This window comes from Micrasema longulum, unplaced genomic scaffold (assembly GCF_059751315.1).
Source record: "Micrasema longulum isolate JH-2025_06_02 unplaced genomic scaffold, ASM5975131v1 h1tg001384l, whole genome shotgun sequence".
NCBI lineage: Eukaryota > Metazoa > Arthropoda > Insecta > Trichoptera > Brachycentridae > Micrasema > Micrasema longulum.
Window position 1 is genome coordinate 250,762 of NW_028278570.1, and position 27,085 is coordinate 277,846.

Consider the following 27,085-nt stretch of genomic DNA (forward strand, 5'->3'; position numbering starts at 1 on the left):
CCCACGACCGGTAACTGGTAACATTAATTAAAATTGTTCTTCGCTTGAAAGTGGCACGAGGCGTTCTTATGTTTTCAACGACGAATTATTGTAAAATTTTGGTAAATAAAATTCATACAATAATAATCAACAATAGTAAAAGTGCCAGGACCCTTGTGAAAAAGTTTGTTACTTTTTGTTGCACTTTTTCTTGCGTACGTTGACATCACCTACGAGATTTACACATGGCGATGTTTCGCAGCTGCTTATTTCTGTGGCCGGCATGATTTTGAAGTTTCCTTCTTCGTATAAATAATCATTCCACTCGAATGTTTTTATTTTTATTTTCGCAAACTATTGTGGCTCATCGAACTTATATAATATCCCTACATACGTGATTTCTGAAGACTAGACGTTAACTCGGTCTGTTGTCAATTTGAATCGCGAAAAACAAAGTAAATAATTAGTACTTTTTATATTAGATCGAAAGCTATTTAGTACCGAGGTACTGTACTTTCCCATTGTATCGTCGAATGATATATTATTTTTTGTAATATTGTGTTTAGTTAATCAAAGAGGAGTGAAGATCTGAAATGAACGGTGTGGAGTTGGGGTCGTGTGGAGGCGCCGAGGGGGCGGCCCTGGCCGAGGAGTTAGCTAGGGCCGTGGAGCTCGCCATGAGCCCCACCGCCTCTCAAGACATCAGACTGCAAGCGTATAACGCCTGTGAAAGGTAACTCCTTGTTCAGTACTAAACTTCTCTAGTTGCATCATTCTTTTATTAACCTTTTGCATGTATTTGAATCATATTTTTTTAGGTGTGTGATCAAATATATTTCTTACACGCAATTTTACAAAAACGTGGTACTTAAAATTGAGTAAACCTAAATCCACATATCCTTGAACATGTTAATAATATGGCTATGTTCTTACTTTAAAGTATACCCTATGGTCCAACGAGTATGACTACGGTTTTCATGTGAGATTTATGGGTTTGATTCCCAGTCAGATTATGGTAACTTTTATTATCATTAAATTAAATTCATTTTTAGCGAGCAGCTTAAAGCTGATATGCTTAATCTATTTTAATGAAAATTAGCTGTTGGCGCATTTTAACTTTTCTAAAACAAATCTAGTCCATTTTTTAACCCATTGAGACTACACATTGAGATCAGCTCTTGTGGGAGTTTATTCCAACCATCAACAACCCTATTGCTTAGGAAATGCTTCTGTGGATTTAGATTAAATCTCGTTTTCTCTAGCCTGATACTGTGGCCTCGTAGACAAGCATCTTGTTTAAGCTTGAACATGGGATCCACATTTGGGCAGCTATAGTGACTGTAGAGTATCTTGTATATCTCTATCAGGTCAGGTTCCTGCAGCGTTGTGAGACTGAGCGTTTCCAGTCTCTACGTATGGAAGACGTTTTAGGCTCGGCGACAACTTTGTAGCTCATCTTTGGACTCTTTCCGACAAGTTGATATCCTTAACAAAATAGGAATTCCATACTTGAAATCCGTATTCGAGAGTAGGTCTGATATAGGTTTTGTATATATTTAGTAGCATATTCGGTGTTATAATTTAATTTTGATTACACACTAAAATATTTTTTTAGAACTAATAAAATTTAAAAAAATAAAATATCAAATAAAGCAAATGGTAGCTTACTTCTGAAGGGGAGAAATGAAGAGGGGGGGGGGGGGGGGAATCTGATACTGCGCCGCGCTACCCTGCAGAAGTAAGCAACCATTTGTTTTTTTAAATATTTTATTAAAAAAAAATTCTTTGTTCTAAATATATTTTTAAATATGCCAATATCTCTTCTTGCCCATAATGATCATTGTGGTTTCGGATGTGACAGGGTTCAAAGAACACCCTGTATATAAGTTTGGAGTTTTTCGAGCCAATGTGAAGATCTGTAGATTTGTTAACATTGAGTGTGAGAAGCCATTTCTTGGTCCATTCATGAACACTGTCCAGGTCTTGCTGTAGTAACTTGGTATGTATTTTCCAGCCCGATTTGTTGTGATCAATGAATATTTGTCAGGCTTTGTGGTCTGCGTTCAGGAGGATGACGAATATAGTTCTGTCTGTAAAATAGAAACAGAACCCTGGACAAGTGTTTTCGACTCGATGACTACACTTAAGTAAAAGTTCTGAAAAGGTAAATAGAGTGGAGTGAAATCCGTCACATTGTATAGTGGTTGACCTGTTCGCCTACCATTCTTGAGGTTCTGGGTTCAATTCTGTAAATAGCATTAACTTTTAATTTCTTTAATAACAAAGATAATTAATATATTTTTTATTGTAACTTCACACCACATTAGAGGTTAAGGACAGTAAGAAAACATACAGTACTCCCAAAAAATTTCAAATGTGTATTTTTGTAATTTTTTTTTAAACATTTTTTTTGCACCACAACAGGCCAGGAGGCCTAATTACAGTAGTGAATTACATCACAGAGCACCCAGGCTTGAGAAAAATCACATTTTAATTTTTTGTGTTCTCACCGGGAATCGAACCCAGAACCTTCCGTGCGTGAGTCAAGCGTCTTGACCACTACACCACGGAGGCCGCCATGTGTATCAATATATTTTAGAAAACAAATTTACTGTAAAGCCTCGTTGAAAACTACAAGATGTTTAAAGTATGAAAAATCACTAATTTGTCTCATGAAAAGTTTTCTGATATACTGTAGTTTACCTTTCGCATACAGAAATGTAAGTTGAAATTTTTTTCTACTAAATAAATATGAAAATTATTATTTACAAATTAAACAAATAGGTTGTTAACATATTACAACAGAGATGAAGAATATTTTATACAAGGTAATATAAAAGTCTAGGCATCTAAAGGGCTTGTCATTTTACAGGGCTTATGACCTAAATATAAACCATACCATAAAATTGGTTATGTTTCAGTTTCAAAGAGGGCTCTCTGTGGTGCGCACAAGTGGGTCTGCTCCTGACCAGCGGCCCGCAGTACTCCCCCATAGTGCGACACTTCGGCCTGCAGCTTATGGAGCACACCGTCAAGTATCGCTGGAACCAAATCTCACAACCCGAAAAACTCTTCATTAAGGTATTTTTATCACAACAAAGATAGAAGTGCGAAAGATATAGATGTTTTTGAAAATTTGTTATCAAATTTAAGTAATCCGTGGCTGTGCGTTAGAATATTTGAACTGACCGATAATTTCGTTAGAATTAGAGTTCTTTTCAAAGCTTTGTTTGATAAGCTGAGGACTTCATTTTGGGCATACGTCACAAGATATCTATAGTGTAGAGATCGGAATTTTTTTCCACATTATTTTCGCCATTTCACTTGCTTATTGTGAGAGAAACTTGCTACTTGTATATGAGTTGCCCGAGTACAGGACAAGTTAACAGCGAGTCACAGCTGAGTTTAGGTAATTAAAACATTATTTGTTACCTATAGATCTGCTTCCACAATTTATTATGAAGTTATTTTTCCTATCCTTATTCATTTTCTATTATTATAGCCCGAGTTTTATGTTTTTATAAATGTTTTTTTCCCCCCTTCTTTTAAAACTGGTTTCTCCATTATTTATTATTCATTTATTGTTTGTAACACATTACATGCTGTGAACAATTATATAAAGGATCTAGAAACATTGTAGATCTTGTATGTTATCTATGTATGTAAGTCGAGTTGTCCGTTATTATTCCTTAATAAAATAAATTATGTGGAAGTATTTTACTAGGCTTATGACCCGTCATTGGCCGGTTATAAATGATTACTATACACACAGGCTGATTTGCAGCAAATAGTCTCTAGAATGTATGATGTATGCCTGGAGAGCGAATTGGCGATGAACGAAAGTAAGTCAAAAGTGATGGTATTTGAAAGGGATAGTGAGGTTACTGACTGCATAATAAATGTAAACAACTAATGTCTCGAGCAAGTAGAAGAATTTGTGTACCTGGGAAGCATGTTTTCAAGAGATGGAAGAGTAGAAAAAGATGTTGAAAGAAGAGTGAATGCGGGCAACAAAATGAACGGAGCACTAAGCACAGTAATTTCTAATAAAAATATGTCAATTGAAGCTAAACTGGCAGTGCACAACGGAGTTTTAGTCCCAACACTTATGTTTGGAAGTGAAACATGGAACTGGCAGAGGAAGGATGAAAGCCGAGTGAACGCGGTTGAAATGCGATCTCTTAGACGAATGTGTGGGAAATCAATGTATGACAGGGTTACGAATGATGAAATCAGGCGAGAGTGTAAATCTGAGACAAGTATAATTGATAAGATTAAGAAAGGGTCTCTGAGATGGTTTGGTCACGTAGAACGAATGGACGACGAGAGAATGGTAAAACAAGTATATATGGCAAAAATGAACGGCAACGTTAGACGAGGACGACCAAGGAAGACGTGGCATGATCAGATAAACCAAAATCTTAAGTCTGGTCATGTCAAAAGCAGACAGAACCGAAGGGCATGTATGACAAGATGTATGAATGTGGAAGAGGCTAGGAGTGTATGCCAGGATAGACGTGTGTGGCGGTCCATTCTCTCTGCCTACCCCTACGGGGAAATGGCGTGATGGTAGTAGTAGTACTATACACACTGTGAAACATTCACTATTCTGTCTATATTTGAATGTTTCTAATTCATCCATCTGTTAATTTTTGCGATCTCGGTGAGATTCATCCAAATTGTTGTATCGACCAGACAATGCCTGAATTGTTATTTTTTGTGCTCCTTGGATCAACTGGCTTAATCAATGATATTTTGAATATACCAAATGTGTGTAGACAAGTACTACTGGACATACTGTAAAATATCAACAGATACACATATAAGATGATTAAGTAAAATATATACATAAGTGGTGGAAGAAAAAATAAAATGTATGTGTTCAGGAAAACGCCATGAAGCTGGTGTGCAGCGGCGGGTGGAGCGCGGCGCACATGAACGACGCCCTGTCACGGGTGGTAGTGGAGATGGCCAAGCGGGAGTGGCCGCAGCAGTGGCCCGCGCTGCTGGGCGAGCTGAGTGCCGCCTGCGCGCGCGGTCCGCGCCACACTGACATTGTGCTGCACGTGCTGCTCCGCCTGGTGGAGGACGTGGCCACCCTGCAGGTACATATTCCTACACCCAAACCGGTCTTAATCTTACTCTTCCAGTCCAGAGACGATGCTGAGAGCTAGAGGAACTTTAGTGACATTTTCGGCAAAATGACTTCCAAACATTTATTACAACAATATGCAAGTCCAGACACTTGTAAAACTTATGATCTGGCATTAGCTGGTTAGACTGTATAATGTTGACCATAACTTTTTTGTATATTGATTGACTGTAAAATATTCGTACATGTTTCCTTTAGAGGTTTTTGTTTATATGTTTTATTGAATGTATAGACCTTGGAGTCAAACCAACGGCGGAAGGACATCTACGCTGCTCTGACCAGCTCTATGGCGGAAATCTTCTCCTTCTTCCTTCGCCTTATTGAGCTCCATGTCCAGAGCTTCAGGGAATCTACGCAGATAGGAAACTATGAAGTCGCTGCGGAGCATGAACGAGTTGTTCAGGTTAACCCTTCCCTTAGTCTGCCAAAAACTTCCTCGCGTTACAGTGCTGTGTAATGACTGCACATGCAAAAAATTAGAGATTTTAAATCGGAAAAAAGGAACATTCATAGGTAATTGCTTAAATTATTTAAAGCTAAAGTCAGTGATAATATTTTTAATGTAATTACTAAAAACATGAAAAAAAACATTTGCTCTTGCTCGCAAAAGAACCGCTCCTGGCGAAATCGGGAGAGCTACGTTAGTTAAGCTAGTTATTGTACTTGTACTATTAACCGGCCGACTGGCAACTTTGATGTTCGCGCGTGTGACGCGTAAAATTGTCTCTTGTTCCCGAATATACCTGTAGTATCAAAAGTAAGACGTAAAGAGTGTGCGGGACAATTATATAATCGGTACTCTTTTACTCTACTCAATACATAATGATGTGTGACACATTGGTAAACTTTTTATTGTATAAGTGGTTTATCTCCGATTTGTGAGATAATGCTTTTTCCGTTCCTAATGAGTATTAATTATTGAATAAAAAATATTTTAACCGATACGTAAATGTATAACGGAAGAATACCTAAAATATTAACTAAGAATTCATTATATTTATAGCGATATTAAAGTTATTAGATGCAATATGTACTAGCTAAGATCACTGGAAATGTAGAGTTACCAAGAATAAATTTATAATTTTTATTTCATTTAAATATGTCCATTATTGATAAATTTAGATGTCTGTATTGAATTTTTTTGGAGTTTAATTTTTTTATTTATTTCTTTTCCTCAGGTTGTCCTCATGACATTGACAGGCTTTGTGGAGTGGGTCTCGATGAACCACATAATCAGCCAGAATGGCCGACTTCTGCAGATTCTCTGTATCCTGTTGAGTGATGAAGCTTTCCAACTTCCAGCTGCTGAGTGCTTGTTACAAATAGTCAACAGAAAAGGACAGGTTGGCCCTCTTTTATACAGCAATATTATTTCTTGAATCACCAGTTCACGAGCATCACCCCCATTATGTACATTGAAAATTACTTATCAATAAATGACTGAATGATTTTCTTATTTGGGCAAAATAAATCATTCCAATTTTTTCATTTCCAGGTGAAGGAACGGAAGCCGCTTATGATACTCTTGAGTGAAGATGCTATCAGCTGCATTCACCGTGCAGCTTTAGCTAATACTAATACTTTGGATGAAAAACATTATCTTTTCCTGAAGAAGTTAACACAGGTATACAATTTACCAATTCAAATTTTGTATAAAGGGTTCGTCTGACGAAAATAATTATTTTGAGTTTGTCTAAATGTTTGGAGACAAGGACTGGATTTCACCCCATTGGGAATTATTAAGATTAACATATCACAACAGAGATAGAGAACATTTTAGAGTCATATAGAATTCTAGGGATTTACAGGGTTTGTGACCTGTCATTGGCTGGTTTATGTAGTTGCTTTATACACCGTGTAACATTCACTGTTCTGCCTATGTTGGAACATCCATATTTCTTCATTTGTACCATCTGTTGATTTTTGTAGTCAGAATATATAAGTCTAGGCATCAACAAGGATTTCGGCTGACATCACGCTGTTTCTCCGTAGGCAGAATGGATAGAATGCCATTCCTCTACATTCGTACACTTCCACCAAGAATTTTCATTAGTAAAATTGAAACGATTAAGCAATATAAGCACTATTAACTTGCATTATGTGTATTTTATATCATAAACTTTGCATGCAGGTGTTGGCGGGCATCGGACAGCAGCTGTGCTCGCTTTGGGGGCGCGAGGACGGCGTGACAGAGCGGCCCGCCCACCTGGCCACCTACCTGGACAGCCTGCTTCTGTTCTCCGCGCACCCCTCGCTCATCCCGGCGCATACGGCGTCAGCCGTGTGGGCTGCGCTCTTCAAGCACGAGCATGCACAGCGGGACTCCGTGCTGCTGAATTACGTGCCCCGTTGGGTCACCGCCACGGCTCCTAAACTGCTAAAGGTATTTGGAAATTCATTTTGATTTTGTTAAATAGTGTTGCATTAATAGTGTTGTACTTAAAATTTTATTAAATATGCAACGTTGCAGTATGTAAAGCTGAGACAAATATTATTGACAAAATTAACTCTTTAAACGCGGAAAAATATTTGCATGCTTCGTTCACACGAGGCAGTCATTTGTCAATTGATTTCCACTTTCACGAGAAAAAAAACAAAGAACATTACGATTACAAGCCGGTGTTGGCTGCCGCAGTATGATAGTTCGTTATCAAATTCAAGCAACAAGCAAACAAATAAATATATGTACTCATAATTCATACAGATAATTTCATAATAAAACTTGGGGAAAATTGCGGTAAATGCTTACAAACATACCACTTTTTAAATTTCAAAAGCAGATAAATAAACATTTGTATTTTTCTACATTGTTGACACCATGGAATAGAGAAAACTTTTGAAACGCTCCAACATTTTTCGCCTCACATTCTATTTTACAAACAATTGCCACTACGAATTGAAAAACATCCGCTTGTTAGTATACATGTTTCTAATTCGAGGGTTAGGTTTTAACTGATCTGACATCACCCACTCATAATGTTTCTTATGCATTGACTATAAAAAATAAAAACATCGGTTTAGACACTTGCATATGTCATAAACATAATCCGATCCCAATGCCCAGTGGCATACGAACTAAGTTAGTCCCCAATTTGGATTTTATTACTTAAGTTCTTATTTTTTAAAAAAAATTATGTTTTAAACCAAATTATCCATTCATTCAGTCCATTTAGTTACAATAAATACACATTTTTTTTATATACAGCTACGATTTAAATAAAATACAGCTAAAGAAAATTAAAACTAGGACAAAAATAATAATAATAACCACCTCCAGACAGGATCTGATATATATATAAAAGACGTATATTACTTAATATTATTACAGTTTATTATTTGTTTAGATATATGTATTATATTTTAGTTTTTCCTGTTATGGAAGTGGTGTATTTCTTCCTCAGGTTACATATCCAGAATCCCGTCCGGTTGGAGTAACACTGGACACAGCTAGTTACGCAGCTATAGACTTTGATAGTGAAACTGAATTCTCCATGTACTTTTGTCGCTGTCGGACTGATTTCTTAGATAATTTTAGGTGAGTTTTTCAGCTATTCTTTATTTATTTCAATTTGTTAAAAAAACCTTAAAATGTGAAAATATTTACACTGAATATTTAACGCACCTGTTTTTTTTCTAGGCAAGCGACGTTGATAGCACCCCTCGTGACCTTCAGTTATGTGGACCAGTGGCTTCGTGTAGTTCTAGGGAAGGCCATGTCACACCAACACAATACAGATGGGAACATTCATGATCCTGTTTACCTGGAGTGGGAAGCTCTATCTATAGTAAGTAGGCACTATTTCTCACCCCAGAAAGGCTATTTGATTGTTTATATTGTATACGAGAGGGGACCCAAAAAAATGGGAATTTCATCATAACTTTACTTGAAGTAAAGTTATGATGAAATTCCCATTGAAACTTTACAATACTTTGAAGGTGATCAAAATTTGGTGTAAAAATATTTAAAAATAAAGAAGTTATGATGAAATCCCCCCTTTTTTGGGTCCCCCCTCGTACATACAAATAATCTTAAAATTTTTGAAATGCTAAATCTAAAGTTGTAATTTGTGTATTTGTATTTGGCAGTTACTAGAGAGCGTATTGTCTCGCATTCTTCAAGTATCGGAGCGTCCCAGCGTGGGATCGGGCCTCGCTCTGTTAGAGATGTGCCTGTTGCTGGAGCCCGCCGACCCGCTGCTGCTCAGCGTGCTGCTCTCCCTCATCTCCGCACTGTTCGTGTTCCTCAGTATGACCCCCGGCCAGGCTGGCCCTCTGCCGCGCGTGCTGGACAAGATCTTCAGCGCGCTGGTGTACACGGGTTGCCCGCCCGGCGCGGAGGACGCCAAGGGTGCCCGGCCGCGCGCCGTGCGCAACGTGCGCCGTCACGCCGCCAGCCTGCTGGTCAAGATCGGCCACAAGTACCCGCTGCTGCTGCTGCCTGTGTTCCCGCGCATCCATTCCACCGTGCGCCGCCTGAGCCCTCGCAGCTCAGCACCATGGAGCGCATCACGCTGCAGGAGGCGCTGCTGCTGGTGTCCAACCACTTCTGCGACTATGCGCGCCAGAAGGCGCTCATCGGCGAGGTGCTGGGGGCCTGCGGGGCCCAGTGGGCCGCCCTGGCTCCGCACGTCGCCAGCGCGCCTGCCCTCATGGCCTTCGTGGGGCTGGACCGCGCCCCCGTGCCCCCCTCTGCGCTGGACCACGGCGGACAGAACCGCAGCCACCTGCTTCACGCCGTGAACCTGCTACTGGCCGTTATCAAGCGCTGTGCCTGGCCGGATGATCCGGATAAGTGAGTAACGTATTAATTTTATAAACTGTCTGATAACATCACCATTTGACATAGCATTTGATTTTGAGTATTACATGCGATAAAACCTAATCTATCTAGCTACCACACGCCGGATCTGAAGGGATCTAGCGCCTCGTCACTTGCTGAAAGGGTCTGGAATATACACGTTTATAAATGAATACAAGCATATTATTCTCCCTCCCCTTGCGAGGAATTGTCTGGTTATTTCATTAACCTATGATGGGTCCTGCACTGCAGTACAAAAACGTGCGCAGGGTAGATAATGGAACAGATGCCGTGCACTGCTCATTCTTTTTTCTTATTGTGAATATTATCTATCTCTGATCCCTTATATTATATAAAAGGTTAATTTGGAGATCTTATAGTAATGTCCCTTTTTCTCTTCCCAAATAATAAAAAGAAATGCACTCCACGTTTACGTTTATATTCAGGTCGTCTCGCGGTGGATTCAGCGGTGGAATGACCGCCGGAGGTAACCCCATCTGGAGGAACCCGTGTGCCGAGTTGGTACTTCCCATACTCCCTCACGTGCTCACTCTCTTCCCGCACCCTCAACCAGCTTTATGATCCCCAGGCCATGCACTTACTTCACGAGGTATAATATCTAATCAAACAATTTGTTCACCCTCATTTAAGAGATTCTCTCATTGAAAATAATGTATTTGATGAAATGCTCCCAATAAAAAGAAATTGCACACCGAGGTCTGTTATAATCGATTGGTTTGTTTTATGAACTTTTCATTTTAGGGTTTCCGTTCCGCGTACAATATGTTAGAAGTGGAAAGGCAGAATCTTCTTGGACAAAACTGGGGAATACAAGATCCATTAGATCCTAATGTAAAGAGGCCGCAGTCTCCGCTAGACAGGATGCAACACTTCCTCTCTACTTTACATGACTCCTGCTGCCACATGCTTGGGTATAACCAACTAACTAAACTTTTTCTATGAGGAAGTTCAGCCCTACGGAAAATTGGATATAAAAATGTATACTTACACGCGGTAAAAATAAAAGCATTAAGTTGCACTGCAAAGTTGTATGTAAAAATACATAAAAATTAACTACTTTGAACGACGTCATTAGTTTTTTCGAATCAACCGTTGATAATTATAGTAAGTCGACTGGCCAGTCAGCAGAACTCACTGGGGAAATGAACTGAGACGTCACACGAGGAGTAATTTGAAAAATACAAAACTTTAATAAATCGTAGCACTGATAATATAATACATAAATCTATTTTAAAACCGCTGAACTTCCTCATCAATGCATATCAAAATTAATTTTGTTTGGGGTAGTTTTATTTGAGTTTATTCATTTAATTTGAATATTTACAATATTACATAAATTTGCTTATATTCAACAACAGATTAAATTTATCAAAATTAATTTTTATTTTTTGCACTGTATAAATCTTCAAAATCAGTTATTTCAAAAGTGCTTGTTGTATGATTATAATGAAGCATTATATTATTTATTATTTTAGAATTTTTCTTTGTACAACAACATTTTAAATATAAAATACTTTGGATTTTACGCCTAACACAACTTAAATATTAATAAAAACATACCAAGTTTCAGTTTATATTTACACCCGATGATAAGACGATTCAGAATACGCGTAACTCTGTTTTGTTTTTATGAATATCATAATAATAGTGTTTTGTTGTTTCATATAATAGGAACCTTTATATTACTTCTGGACTTTCACCAGAAACTCAACATTGCTTATGTAGGGACTCCAATAGTGGCGAATGAGATTTATTTATGGCCGTAGCGAACTTGTACAAATTGTATAGCATAATTAAAGGATAAAGTAGAATAATGTAAAGAGAAAGCATAGTTTATTTATTTATTTATTTATTATTATCATTATATTACATACACAAAATTATAATTATGTAAAGTTGCTTTGACTGTCTAACTAGGGCTATTTACCCCGTTCTAAAACAGTCAAAAAAATATAAAAAACAGTAATCAATTTATAGAAACAGTTATAAAGATACAGGACAAAGTGAAAAACAAAGTAAAAAATGGAGTAAAAACATGGTAAAAAATGTAGTAAAAACATAGTAAAATTGTAGTAAAAACATAGTAAAATGTAGTAAAAACATAGTAAAATTGTAGTAAAAACATAGTAAAAATGTAGTAAAAACATAGTAAAAAATGTAGTAAAAAAAAACGTAGCAAAAAAAATAAATTATTAAACAAAGTAATAAATGCAGTAAAAACATAAAAACAGAATACATAGTAAGAAACATATTTAAAGTCATAATAAAAAAATGAATGTATGTTGTATAGCAAAAAGCGTATTTAAAGAAAGAAAAGAAAAAAACGTGGTATATGATTAAACATGGTATTGGCAAAGCACAGTAAATAAAAAGATTATAAGATTTGTGATAAAACAGTGAAACATAGTTAGAAAAGTAATAAAATATAAGATACATATTAAGTTTATAAATCTTACATACAGATGAATGTGGGATTAATATAAAATGACTATAAAATTGTGTTCAATAGATCCAGCGGTCCCTCACTGGGACGAGAGCTGTACCAGGTGGAGGGAGTGGGTCCAGCACTGGTAGCCACAGTACTGTGTGGGTTGGAGCACGTGCCCGACTACCGACTGCGCACTGTCGTGCGTGTGTTCCTACGCCCGCTCGTGTGTTTCTGCCCGCCTTCGCACCACGCGCAAGTGATCATGCCCATCATGGCGCACATGGCACCCTTCAGTGAGTTCAACACTATACGGGTTATATAGTCTCAATTCATCACCAATAATCTGCATACATATTTGGATTGTCAAATTTATCAATATGTACATGTTTATATTATTATTAAATTAGAGGCAGGCAGCTATGAGCTGATATGCCCCATATCTTTTTTTCATTTCATTTATTCAGCTTTTTGTATATAATATCAATTGTGTATTGGCGGGCTTATTGCCAAATGGCAATTTCTCACAACCAACCAGTAAAATAAAAGTGTTTTGTATATAATAAATTTAAATTTTAAAATGTACTCAATCTATATATATAAAAGGCAATGTTCGAATGGTTCTCCTCGATAGACTGAATAACCACCAGACCGATTTACATGCGATTTTCAGATAAATGTACATCTTTGCCATGAGAAGTTTTATAGCTCACAAAATCTTCAATTTATTAAGTACAAGAAAGTTATGAGCATTAAGATCACCAGGGTTGTATTCGCCGAGAATGCGGATACAAAAAAAAATGGAGGTTTTTTTTTATTTAAAAAAAATCTGGTTTTTGAATGTTTACAAACAACACTAGTTTTTTTATGGATCCCAGTCAGATTATTTCATTGAATTCCTTATTTTCACCTATTTATTTATTTTTACTGGATTTTTGGTTATACTATAATAATATCAACTAACATTCTATACATTTTTGAAAATCGCATTCCTGACTAAAATGCATCCTGAGCAGAGTTTGACATTTGCTAAAAGAATTCTTTATTTGAAAATAATTAATTATTTTATGTTTTGGAATTCAAACACAAACAAGTACTTGGGTACCTACTTAAATTAAATATTTGAATATCTATTCCTTTTAGATTTGGAATTCAATCAGCCTACTTACCAACGAAAAGTTACAACATCTTTTTTACGTTTATCCGAACGGTTTTTACTAAAGATTTTTTAGTAATTTTTTTGTAAGTTTATTTAATTTTGTTTAATTTTAAAAGGAAACGCGGTCTGACTTTTCTTCATACAAACGTATTCACGTATTTTCTCTCTGAATTATGGCACTAGAGAAATGTTTTTTTTACAATAACAACAACAACAAACTATCACGCCGCTTCTCGTAAGGGTAGGCAGAGAGGATAGAATGCCACATCGCTCTATCTTTGCATTCAGATCTCGCTTCCTCTACATTCATAGATCTTCTCATGCATCTTCAAGTATTTGTTGGATTTGGTCATGCCATGTCTTTCACGGTCTTCCTCTATTTCTGCATCCATGAACATTCGCATTGTAAATATTTTTAGCTGTTCTTTCGTTGTCCATTCGCTCTACATGTCCAAACCAGCGCGGAGCTCTTTTTTTACACATTATAGATATTTACCGTTGGCGTGTCCCCTATACTGTTTCTTTTTTTTTTTAAATGTAGAACCATTAAAACCTGTAAAAAGCACAGTTTTATCTTTTGTCTTCGGGCGCACGGTATACAAATATAACTATTTTTGAAAAGCGCAAAACATTCCGATACAGAAATTTTATTCTGATACTCTGTCTAAAAAATAACAAAATCGGTTCAGTTTTGAGGTGCGGAAAACGTACAGCGAAACGTCAATTTTATCTATTCTAACAAAGTCTGAAATGCAGTTGTCTTTTTCGCACAGTATCGGGGAGGTGTCTGCAAGACAGTGACAGAAAAACAATGCTCGAACACCTATTTATCAAAAATTCTCTGTCCTGACTTTCTCTGTATATATCTAATTTGGACTAAATACAATAATTGATATCAAAGTTTCAATTGTGTTTATTTAATCTATTTAGCAAAAACTCAAATCAAGCAATAGCAAAGCATTGCCGGGTTCAGCTCGTATAAAATAAAATACAAAAACTTAAGATGTACTTGATCTGTCTTTCTGGTAAGCTTATTACACTTCCTATTACATTTGTCCAATTTTTTTTACGTGGTGCCATAACTATTTATTGAAGTAGACCAGACACATCCAAAGATCCTTGTTTAGTCGTATTGAAGTTGAACTTTGGCTTCTCTAATTTCATCAAATTCGTATATTCCAGCTAAATGTGAAAATTTCATAAAGTTCCCAGTCATAACAACGTCCATGGAGCATTTTATACATTTCGATATAGTCTCCTCTTGCTCTTCTCCGTTCTAATGTGGTCATGTTAAGTTTCCGAAGCTGTAAAAAAATTAACACTGTTAACCACCTCCGTGGTAATAATAATAAATACAAAATAAAAGACTGTTAAATATAATGTAAGAGATATAAAAATAATGTAGATAATATCAGAGATATCAAAATATAAATCTCTTTTCTAACATGCAAAGGTGCATAAAGCAGGCGTTTTTGTAGAGCATGAGACAACTGTCACGGTGACCCGTGGAGTGGGGCCTAGGGGCAAAGGTCACGTCCCGTCGTATCTTGGTGGTTGAATATATTTAAAGAGGTAAATCGTTTTTAAATATCAAACCTGAAAACGATTTTGGGCTCTTAGCAATTAAAAACAATTAATAAGATAATTACACACAAGAGTCTATATTATAGACTATTGGTTTTGGGGTGTCTTGTCTGTTGCCAAAAGTGTAAGTGTCTGTTAACAGGAAACATTACTTCGTCTAGAATCTTAAAACCCACTCAAAATGCTTTATTTTTAAACTACGCACCACAAGGAGTTGATGGAATGTTTGTACAAAGAGGAGAAACTGTCCATTGATGAGTACGCCGGCCAGGTGTTGCGCGTCTGTAATCGTAAGTTCACTACAGATTCTTTTCACCACTGAGATCATTGCATGGTCCATAAGTCACGGGTTTACCTCGGAAATAAGATCACAACAACAAATATCAGTTCGGCACACTAACGTCATAACAATCTGATCTCACTAGGACACGTCGAGAGGGGAGGATTTAAACTCTCATCCATTCCCGAATATTATAAGAGAACTTGTGTGAACTTGACTTCATGAGAATAGATCGATTCTCTCTTAATCTGGAATGAACCATCCTGTAGATGTGCTTTGGTGTTCAGCTGGTCTGCGACTGAGGATGGAGAGCAAAGAAAAAAATGCCCGTGTCCATGTATGAGATATCCGGCCACGTGCACCCGTTTTTTTTAAGTATTCCGAATGTTTTTGGTACTTATTGGCGCATTTTAAAAATGTTTTTTTTTTCTGTTTTGTCGGAATTATGAGAGTGGGAAGACATACGATGTTTTGATTGGTTAATTTAGGACACACCATTACAAAAGTGGGTGGTGACAAATTCACTCATCGGGTTTCAATTAACAGGGTTGACACTTCATTATAAAAAATTGAAAAGTAAACTTAGAAGACGAGAAATGATAAAATTGTTTCTTGAAAAAGCCCTTCTACCTAAATGTTAAAATAATTATTTCCATCATCTGACTTTATGGTATATCACGCTCTTATACCTATTGCAGTGGAAATTTATTTATTTTATAAACAATGACGAGTCTTACATTTCAAGTGCCAGTTCATGATGCTCACATCATTAGAGATTTTCTAGATTATGTTTTTTTTTTTTAAGATTAAGGTTTTTTTTTTCATTGCAGTGCTCAATCGATTATCCAATAGATGGCAATATATTATGTCTCTGTATGAGTCTGGAAAGTTTGAAGAAGAAGGATCTAATGATACTCAAGAAGTTATTGAGGACATGCTAAATAGGAATCTAACTAAAGAATATCTGGATGTTATAAAGGTAAGTTTCATAATATATAATATATTTCAATAATAAAATTTGTACTGATAAATCAAAATTCTTTGAAATCACAGTTTGTACGAGAGCAGTTCAATAAGTACCGTGTTCAATGACAGATGGCGTTACTAAGGCAAGTTGCTGTTACTTTTGTATGCTGTCATCTGTAATACAATGCCATAAACAAATTTTACAAAATATTTTTAAAAGCTTTGGCAAAAAATTTACGGGACTCAAAGGGGTAATACTCATGGACTTCTTAGAAAAAGGAAAAATTATTACTGGGCAATACTACAAGTTCTTATTAAACCTCCCTCATATAGTGTTTTGATATTTTGTAAGTTTCCTGTCTGTATATAAAGTTTTCTATGTTTATCCTCATATGTAAATATATAAAAAATACTTTGTAAAGTGCTGTTGACACAGGTTATCCCAGTGAGAACACACTATTTTATATAAATTAAAAATCGATAAAAAATAAAGTTAATAATATAAAAGACTGTATGTTTGTATATTAGGAATATCCAATATTGAAAGGGGTTTCATGCAGTAAAATGACTGATTACAGGTAGCTCTCATTGGGGGCAGTATGCCTTCCAAAGGGGAGGATGGTGGGTTCATGGAGTCTGAGGACAACGAGGGTGCTCCCGCCCCGACCCCCCACAGCCTGGGCCAGGAGCACGTCGGGGAACTGGGAAGTATGCTGCTGGCCTGCGACCAGACCTGCGCTCCCATCCTGCACACCATCATAAGGTAGGTCTGTGTGAGGATGTTGCTTGGATCAGTTTGAAATTACAATCTTGTGAGATTTCTAATTCAACTACACAGCATAACTTTGTTTAATTAGAACATACACTCGGTTCCACTCAGAGTGTGATATTATACGGGATGGTTTTGTTATTTATAAATATATGTCTTATAAGACTATGTGTTATGGTTCTATACCAGCGTATTTGTTATAGTGTGGGTCGCGACCCACATGGAGCTTGTAAAGCCTTGCTCGGGGTCGCGGTTGCAAGCAAGGTAGTAGTAAAAAAGCGAGGGTTTTATGTCATATGTCATATGGGTACTATGGTAAAAATACAATAAGTTCAATGAGAAGGCTATGCCTATTTATTTTTTTAAACATTTTGTTGATTTGTCAAATCGTGATTCTGTTTTTGAGACACAAATAACCAAGTTATTCTCTAATTCGAGTCAATTTCTTTTTTTAGTTTTTACTTATTTTATTTTAATAGAGTTTTTCTACTGACATTTCTTGGTGGAACTGCATTTTAATTATAATAATTAAAAATACGTATATAGTTTTATTCCACTTTTTTTTATAAATTTTTACCAGTGACCGGGTTTCGTCGTGACCGACATTTGACCAGTCTGACGATGTCAGTGTCGATGTCGATGTGATGATGAAACCCGGTCACTGGTAAAAATTTATAAATAAAAGTGGAATAAAACTATATACGTATTTTTTATTATTATATTTTATTTTTTATGGTTTACAAAACAATACATATGATATTGGTATAAAAATCACAATTTTTTATTTGTCTGTTGAGAGTTGAGGAAATGTGGATGTTTAAACATAGGCAGAATGGTGAATGTTACACAGTGTGTAAAGTGGCCACTTAAACCAGCCAATGACAGGTCATAAGCCCTGTAAATGCCTAGACTCCCATATTCCCTTCTCAAAAATGGTTTCCCTCTCTGTTGCGACAAATTTAAACAATTTGTTATGTTTAGATATTGTTTATTAATTATATGCGAACTCAACATGGACAAAAAAGTTTAAAAAATAGTTTTTTTCAAATGGCTCTAAAAATTTCATATCTTGCCTTGCCATCTCTGGGTATTCTAATTGTCGGTATGTCCAGAAGACATCAATCTTATGCAAATTAAATTTCATTTAAATTATAGTTCTACATAAGGCGCTGACGGCCATAGGAGCTTAAACGACATTTGACATAAATTTAATTATAAATTTAATTTAATTATAGTAGTTGGATTTTTTTAAATCCTAAGTTTGAAGCCGCGCTAACTCAAGCGCCAATATTAAATCTTCCCAGTTCCCACTAAATGAACAAAACAAATTTAAATGTAATAATTAAAATTTCGCAAAAAGATTATGCCAGAGAAACATAACTGTCAAATTTATATGAACTGTAAGTTTACATAATTTATTTCCTTTTTATTTATGTCCGGTAAAAATTGTAACATTAACTTAAGTTAAAAGCAAAAATGTCACTGTTCATGATCACTATTTTTGGGAAGACTAACAAAAACAGCAGAGAAAAGGTTATTTCTTTTAAGTTTAATGTGCATGTCTTGCATGGTACAACACAACAGGTAGTGAACAGTCTACTAATTTGATGAATGCCTACAGACTTTGTTGATCTTCCCAAGAACAGTGATCATAGACAGTGGTCTTTTTGCTTTTAACCCTCTCAAATGTAGTCATTTAACATAAAAAGTAAAAGTCATAAATATTTAGATCCATTTGCCAAACACTGTTTAAATGTCATCTAAGTTCCTCTGGGTCTCAGCGCCTCATTTATCTTAAATTGAAGATGAATATTTCTTTCTGTATCGGCAGTGCCTTGTGGTGGAGCGACAGTGTGTGCTCGCTGCGCGCGTGCACGGTACTGAGCAGCTGCGCACGTGCGCCCGTGGCGCTGCCGCCCGCATTGCCACCGCGGGCGTTGGCGGCCGTGCTGCGCGCGCTGCAGCAGCACGGCCAGCACGACGCCAACCAGGCTGCGCTGCTCACACTCGGCGTGCAGCTGCTGGAGGCGCTCCGCCCGCGCTGCCCCGCCATGCTCGAGGTATATTTACTATTACTATTTTAAATCCCCACCGAAACAACAAAATTACATAGCCCGCGATGTCTTCTTCTTTCACGATTTCTAGTCAGTGAGTGATTGAAGCACACATCTGAACTGTGAAGAAGTCATGGGTTTGACCTCTAGAGTAATAATACGTCGTTGTTGTAGTAGTAGTCGTAAGGGGTAGTATACGTAGTTACGTATTCTGGATAAAATGACATATCCGGCTATGACCCATAGATTATGGAGCTTCTCATTAACCTAGCCGGACCGAAGGGGGGATTGGGATCCCCCATAGACCGATTTTAATTCGATAACTCAAGTATTATTAAAGCTATTTGCCGTATATACACGACACCTCGCCGTGTGTTTAGTTGAACTGTAGATAGGGGTGGCTCTGTAGCTGCTGTTGTCCGGCTATCTCGGATGAGATAGACTTCTCTAGCTGGGTCGGCGGTGATATCCTCCAAAAGGGCAGGCGGCGGAGTCGAAGGCGGAGAGGGCGTAATTCCAATAAAACACGCTTAGTCTTGATTTATACACAACTTTATTTACAAAAAAACATACAGGTTTTATCAAATCATTTGCATCGTGTCGCTGTCGGACAGGGTACGGGACAGCATACATAAGCCACAGGAGAGAGCGAAAGGGGGTTGGGCTGCCCCAGATGAACTCGTAGAGTGCCCTCTCATTGGCTGGAAATTTTTATATTTTATTTTTATTTGGTCCTTCGAGCCGGATAACACCCTCGGTATACATTTCACCTAAAAGTTAAGTATGTAGGCATCATCCCCGTGTCTTAATTAATGCATAAATAACACGGAAAAAGATCCTACATACTGATTAAAAGGTGACACATGGTTTAGTGGGATTTAGTGAGGCCTAGTTCCTCACAATCCTGTACATATTTTTATTTATTTTATTTTTTATTTTTATTTTTTTGTTTTTTTTACAATATACACAAGAAGTAAAACATAGTATTAAAAAAATAAAGGATAATTACATAGCAATGAAATACATATTGATAGTAAAAATAGTAAACAAAAAATCCCACAAAGGCATGGCTTGTTCGTGGGTATACAAGGATTAATGAATTTTTGCTCCTATAGACAGTTATAATATTTTTATGTAATAATAATAATTATTATTATGGATAACTTATATAGCCATTTTCGTAATATAATACCTCAAGGGCGCTTTACAAAGTGATTATATAAAGATATAAATTTAATTTTAACTTTAACTTTTTGATTTAAGAAAAATAATGTACTTTTTCATACTACTTTTCCACCACATGCTAAGAATTTATTCAAATAATTTAGAGAACAAGTGGGTTTTAAGTTTCTTCCGAAACATCACTTCACTCTCACAGTTTCGGATTTCTGCTGGGAGAGCATTCCACGCCGTAGGGCCTGCGACCGCGATATGATTTCCTAATTTTGCGCGCGTTTTACCAGACTACAGCCTTAAGTTGACAGTCAATGATTACTCCCAGGTATTTTATGCACCTTTCAGACTTTATTTTTTCGCAGTTATTACATATGTCAAGATTACAATATTTATTATGAAACATTACATTAAGGGAAGAAGAAAGGGAAGATGGTTTTTCAGTTGTAAAATGGAATAAACAGTGTTTTATTACAATTTAGCGAGAGAAGATTTCGATCTAACCACTCCTTGATAATAGTTATACATATATTGGCTTTTTTGAAAGTATTATCCTAGGTGTCACTTTGTACAATTATTGCAGTATCATCTGCATAATAAACTAATTTACCATTTGTGGCTAGTCTCGATATTCTAACGTCTGCCCCTGCAAGTGACAAAATTAACCGTCTTTATTAAAGGAGCAGCTTATTAGATTACAAAATCGAGACTACTAGCCGAAATAAACAAAAAAAACCAACGTATAAAAAAGTTTGTAAAAACACTGGTGCCGGTTATTCTTATTGAAGCGCCGCGTGTAGCCCCAGCGACGACTCGAAAAGCTCCAGCTGCCATCGGGGTCTAACAATTGCTCAGTGCCCAGTGGAACATTTTTCCCCGTGCAGCAACCACCTCGGCCTATGCTAGGCTTGATGTTGTTTTTAATGATCCGCACTTGCCGCCGCATTCTGCCTTTTTTCGCTATACGAGCAGCGATGTCCGATATACTGTAAATTTTTTGTAATCGTGAAATTAATAGAAAGAAGCATTTTCCTGTTTTTGTTTTTAAATTTTGAAATAGTTGTTTTTTTTTTAATATAAAAAAAAAATTAGTAAAATATGTGTACGTGAAAAAATTGCACGGTCAAAAAACACTTTCAACGTTTTATTCTCCTGACTACATATACAAGTAGGCGTTTGGTCCCCCCGTTCGGATCATGTGTAATTTTTTAATGCTTAGTGAGGGAAAGGTTAATTAATATGCATTATTTAAAATATGTGATACATATCAGTAACGTATTATGTATTCAATGTTTTGTACATTTAAGCAATTACAGTATATTATAATGTTATAATTCCCTATCAGGTAATGCAGCAGATTCCTAATGTAAATGCAGCAGATCTACACAAGTTGGATGAGAAGCTCTCGGCTCCCCCGACTAAGGGTAATAAGATCGAAAAGGGGAAGAAGGATCTATTTAAGAAAATAACTAGTCAGGTGAGGTTTATTCATTTTCTGTTTTTATGAACATTCATTTTTATGTGATATTAGATGTGGTTGTATGAAAAATGAAATATTAAATCAGTTTGTTTTTTAATTTATTTTGGTAAAGCATAGATATTTATGTTTTTTCAGCCATAAAATTATATATAGGTCTCATAATTTTGCGAGTATTATACTGAAAATGTATTGAATTGAAATCTGTATTCCATAATATGTTTTATGAAATATATTGTGTAATACAAATTTTAAAATATACAATTCTTCTGTACATGTAATGTCACTGAACTTCTAAACGGCTTAACCGATTACGTGCGGTTTTCAGTGAAATGTATATATTTGCGCTGCGCGTGTTCGTAGATTTTTAATTTTCAATTGAATCTGTAAAAAAAAAGTTAGAAGCATAAATCTTTTTTTCATTGACCTACAAGGTTTGCATTAGACGAAAATGCATGCACAAAAAAAAATTAAAGATGTTGTTTTTTTGTGCTTGAAAAATGTTTGTTTTTTAATGTTCGCAACATTCGGTTTTTATGGATCCCAATCAGATTATTTCCTTACATTCCTTATAATTTCTTCCCATTTATTTCTTTTTACTGGATTTTTGGTAATACTAAAATAGTATTAACTGACATTCAATACTTTTTTAAAAATCGCATTCGTAAATAAAGTGCACCCCTGTTGGTGAGAAGAGCTGAGTTTTTTTTTTTTTTCTTTATTAGGGCCTACTACCAAAACTTGATAACATCGGCCAAAAACAAGTTACATTTATAAACAAGAAAAACATAAACAGACAGGAATAACAATATAGATACAAACAAAAGACAAGAAAAATATAAGTACAAGAATAACATTGAAATATCAATTGTAATAATAAACAGATATCCAAACTAATAAAAATTTCAACATAAATTGAAATAGGCACTAACAGAAAAACCCACCAAAACCTGATAGTGCCTATTTAACAGAAAATAGAAACTTACAGTAAAATTAGAAGGAAGATAGAACTTAATAACTAGAAAAATTACAACAAAATAATCAAAATATTAATTTAACATTTGCAAAAAGAATTATATATTTGAAATTAATTATTTTATATTTTGGAGTTCAACCATAAATAAGTACCTACTTATCAATGAAAAGTATTTTTCCAAGCTAATAGCAGGCAAGCCAACGTTCGGGCAGGCAACGTCTGTCAGGTCCACTAGTATTCATATAAAAAAATAAAAGGAATATATTAATTTCTGTTTAAGTAATAACTAAGTTATTTTTATTTCGATACATCATCATCATTATCATCATTCCCCTTTCACAACTAATGGTGCATAGGGCACTGCATTGTTACTCACTCTGGTGTGTTTGCCTTCCAGTTAAGAAATATGTCTCGGGTTCGATTCCCGACATGGTTGACATGAAATATTATAATGAATAACCGCAAAGAAAGCGCTTCATGTATAAATTTTATATTTCTTTTTGTAGTTAATTGGTCGTAGTGTGGGACAATTATTCCGGAAGGAAGTCCGCATCGCGGATCTTCCCAACTTGCCCCGGCCCTCCCCGGCCACCGCCCCCTCCCTCCTGGATGCCCCCAGTGGTGCGGGGCTCGACTCTTTCTTCACACAGAACACCATCTCGTAGCACGAGGGCACCGCACACATCCGCCTCGCGTGACTGCTCCCCCAAGCTCCAGCCGGATAAACCCACTGTATCGCTATAAATTACATGTGATCATTTAATGATCTACATTTTGATCCGTACTTTTTTATTATATTAATATATACACTGGAAGATTTGTTCCCTAGTAACATCATAATTTGTAAAAAATATCTCTAAATTCAACATTTATTACTTTATTGATGTGACATATGCCTTCTTTATCAAGAAAAGAAGTCAAATACAATTGATTTCTGCTTGTTAGTAACAAATCATTTCGCTTATAGTAATATTATGTCATGGAGTTAGTTTAAACTCAATATTTAAATTTTGGTGCCACTTCTATTATGTGATGTGTAATTAAAAAATATGTAAATCTTTCAGTTTTCAGAAAATGAACATTGTCTTTGCTTACTCTTATAATGATTTCACAATTTACTCAGTTATAGTTTCGATAGTTGCTGTTTGCTCCTACTCAGACTGCAGATACATTATTTTAAAGTTGGATTATATCATAGTATACTTTATTGGGTATATGTAGTACGGCCATTAACAAACTTAATCTGGCTATAAATCATTTGTATTACTCTATATTCGCTCTCAATCTCTCTGTATAGTACTAGTGAGTGATGTCTGTTTGTAATCACTTTCTTGTTTATGAAAATTTATCATTTAGATGCAACCATAAAATATAGTAGCTCTTTCAATAATGTAATCACACATGTATCATGCATCGTCACATTGTGCATATAATATTGATGTCCAAATCCACGATGATTTATGGTCTGATGACTCTGTTTATGATGGCTATACTATAGTTGAAAACAGCTGGATCTGGTAGGATAAGTGTGAATGTTTTTTTGCAATATATATTTACACAAGACGGGAACATTCCCAATATTGCAATAATAGGCTACTGTAAAGGAAGTGTGCGGAGAAAGTTAATGCTAATTAATATGATGTAATGTGATATGTTTTGGGGAAAAGGAGTTATACCAATCATTTGATATAATTATTATTTAAGCATTTTAGAATGTTTAGGAGGTTGTACTCGGCTTTATTATTTGTGTATAATAAATTTAGCGTATTCGAATTTAGCATTATTTATGCCTGGAAGAATAAAAATTATTTTATCTTAGTGTACATATTATTAAGTATACAGCAAAAACTCGTTAATTCAAAACATAGGACGAAGCATTAAAAAAAATATTTTAATTTTATGTTCAATGTACAATTTTATCAATTCAATGAAAATTTGTAAATAAATACAAATGTATAGCCATTTTGCTTTTTCCTATGATTTTTTTTATTTATTTTACAGCTAACTATGTATGTATATTTTTATAATTAAAAAATATGGAACTCTATGATTTGTTTGTTAAATTTTAGAAAGTAATAATTTGGACTTGAAATGTGTACTTTTGTGGGAAAATGCCTAACTCTGATTGGCCGCTAAGGAAATGACATGATTTGGAATGATTCGGTGATTGGAGATAGTGGAGTTAGGAATAAACTTTAATATTTTAAACAAATTTATAAGGGGTTTAGCGTACATAGCTATTCAATAGAGAATCAAGGATTAGTATGACCAAATTATCTATGGTGCTTCTATGGCTGGTTTTGGAAGTAGACAACTCGCATATTATCTCTTCCCAATTACATAATATGTATGAAAATTAATTAGACAAAACTTTCACATTTCAACGCTTTGATTTAACGAGTTTTTACTAAATAAATATTACAATGGCTTTTGTAATATGACAATATGTATGTATTTTTATGCTATTTTATTTCTGTTGGGTAATTTAATTGCAACTAGTGTATTTAGTGAATTATGTACTGAAAACAGTTTCATGGACTGTGATTTTCATCCCAAGTTTTAATAATCAATATGTGAATAAATTGAATATAGAAAAAAAAATTACAAAATTATGTAACATCACACATAACACATCGCTACATATTTGAAAGTGTTTTATTTTTTGTTTACAATTTTTTATAGCAAAATGAATACATAAACTAAAAAAAAAATGCACAAATATACAACACTGCTGCGATAATTAAAAAGTATCACAATCTGAATAAATAATATTTGAAATTTTTGTTTTCTTTGTGTAAACCACAACTTTTGGCAGTTATAAGTTTGAATAATATTATATCGATGCATATTGAAAATTTTGTAGTATTTAGTATCAATCAACAATAAATCAATTAATTTTATTACATAGCTGGAATTATGGAGGAATAAAGGTTTTACGTTAATTTGAAATTCATCTCAAGTGACTTGACTATAATATGTAGCGTGTTGTAGGGGCGTGATATATTTATGGTTTTTCAGTTGGTACCCCTCTGTTTGCATTTTGGACAATCATCAAATTTTAAAAATGCATCAACAGCCGAATCGTTAAAATTACATTATTTATCCATTCGGATTAATGCCACCTTTGTGCATATTATATTGTGTTCTTGTTAATATACAACATTCTCATTATTATATCATCACATTTATCTATTGTAGATTAAATTTTTTACATATTTACAAAATTAGTGTTAAAATTAATTTTGCTTTTAACGATAAAAGTTGTATGTGCCGAATGTTGACGGAATAAATACCGTTGGTACTTATGACACAATAATACTGTATAAAATAGACTGCGAATATGCCTAATAGATTGTTATTATGTATGTATGAATCTAATGTCTGTATTTGTGATTTAACATAGGTATTATAATCTATTTGATACTTATATACCTTTCTACAAAATAGCATTTGTTTCCCGAAAGTAAATTTTTAATTTAGACAATATGTACATATTATTCTTAAGATTTGTTTAGGCATTAAATTGAAATATTATTTTCTCACAGTATGCGACATACGAGACGGGTATCTTTAGCAACATTTTATAAGCACTGGAAAGTTACAGAACCTAACGTACATAAGGTATACCTGAAGGTAATGAGATATGGATTTGCTTAATGCTTGTTTTGTATTCCAGTAAACTCCCATCTTTTTGAGAGTTTACCTTAATAGCAATGGTTTTAATTTCCTCTATTATTTGTTACTCAGCAGGCATAACTGTACTGAAACTATTTATTATTATTTTGTTTTACTTGTTAATGTTAAGTTTTTATGTAAATAATGTGTATTTCCTATTTAGAATATGATTTGCAGCAACAAACTACCATGTAACACTTTGGATTACCCATTTGTAAGAAACATTTTTTATATGATCACTGTTTTAACCCCCCACTATTGAATCTTTATAATGGCCATAATAAATTATTGATGTGAAATAAAACTTTGTATATTTTTTTTCAAATTATTAACACATTTTTCCTGCAATACATCCAAAATAGAATAAAATTCCTTTTTGCATATCGCGGAGTCTTTGCTTATCAGTTCAAACAAAACTAATACAGTTTGGTCATTCAACCTAAATAAGTATTTTGGGTAATGCTTGAGGTTGCGATAATGTTTGATTTCATAGATTAGTGTCTTGATGTTTAATCATCAGTCTTGCAAAGTGTAAATAAAATTTCCCAAATTAATCACTCACTAGGAGGGGGGTAGAGAAATGATTCAAAATAGCAC

At 35.1% G+C, this 27,085-nt stretch overlaps 1 protein-coding gene across 1 annotated transcript; it reads left to right on the forward strand.

Annotated features, from left to right (window-relative positions):
* The first annotated feature begins 31 nt into the window (after positions 1-31).
* On the forward strand, positions 32-26,792 carry Ranbp21 (exportin-5-like protein Ranbp21). Its single transcript, XM_088235515.1, is given in 21 exon segments — positions 32-101; positions 546-712; positions 2,901-3,060; positions 4,866-5,084; positions 5,364-5,534; positions 6,310-6,474; positions 6,627-6,755; positions 7,263-7,514; positions 8,533-8,666; positions 8,769-8,916; positions 9,218-9,602; positions 9,605-9,923; positions 10,376-10,487; positions 10,489-10,539; positions 10,692-10,861; positions 12,460-12,671; positions 16,229-16,377; positions 16,943-17,127; positions 18,965-19,193; positions 21,706-21,837; positions 23,320-26,792. Coding segments are annotated over 20 exon segments (3,621 nt in total). The 5' UTR covers positions 32-101; positions 546-572; the 3' UTR covers positions 23,479-26,792.
* Positions 26,793-27,085: the final 293 nt, after the last annotated feature.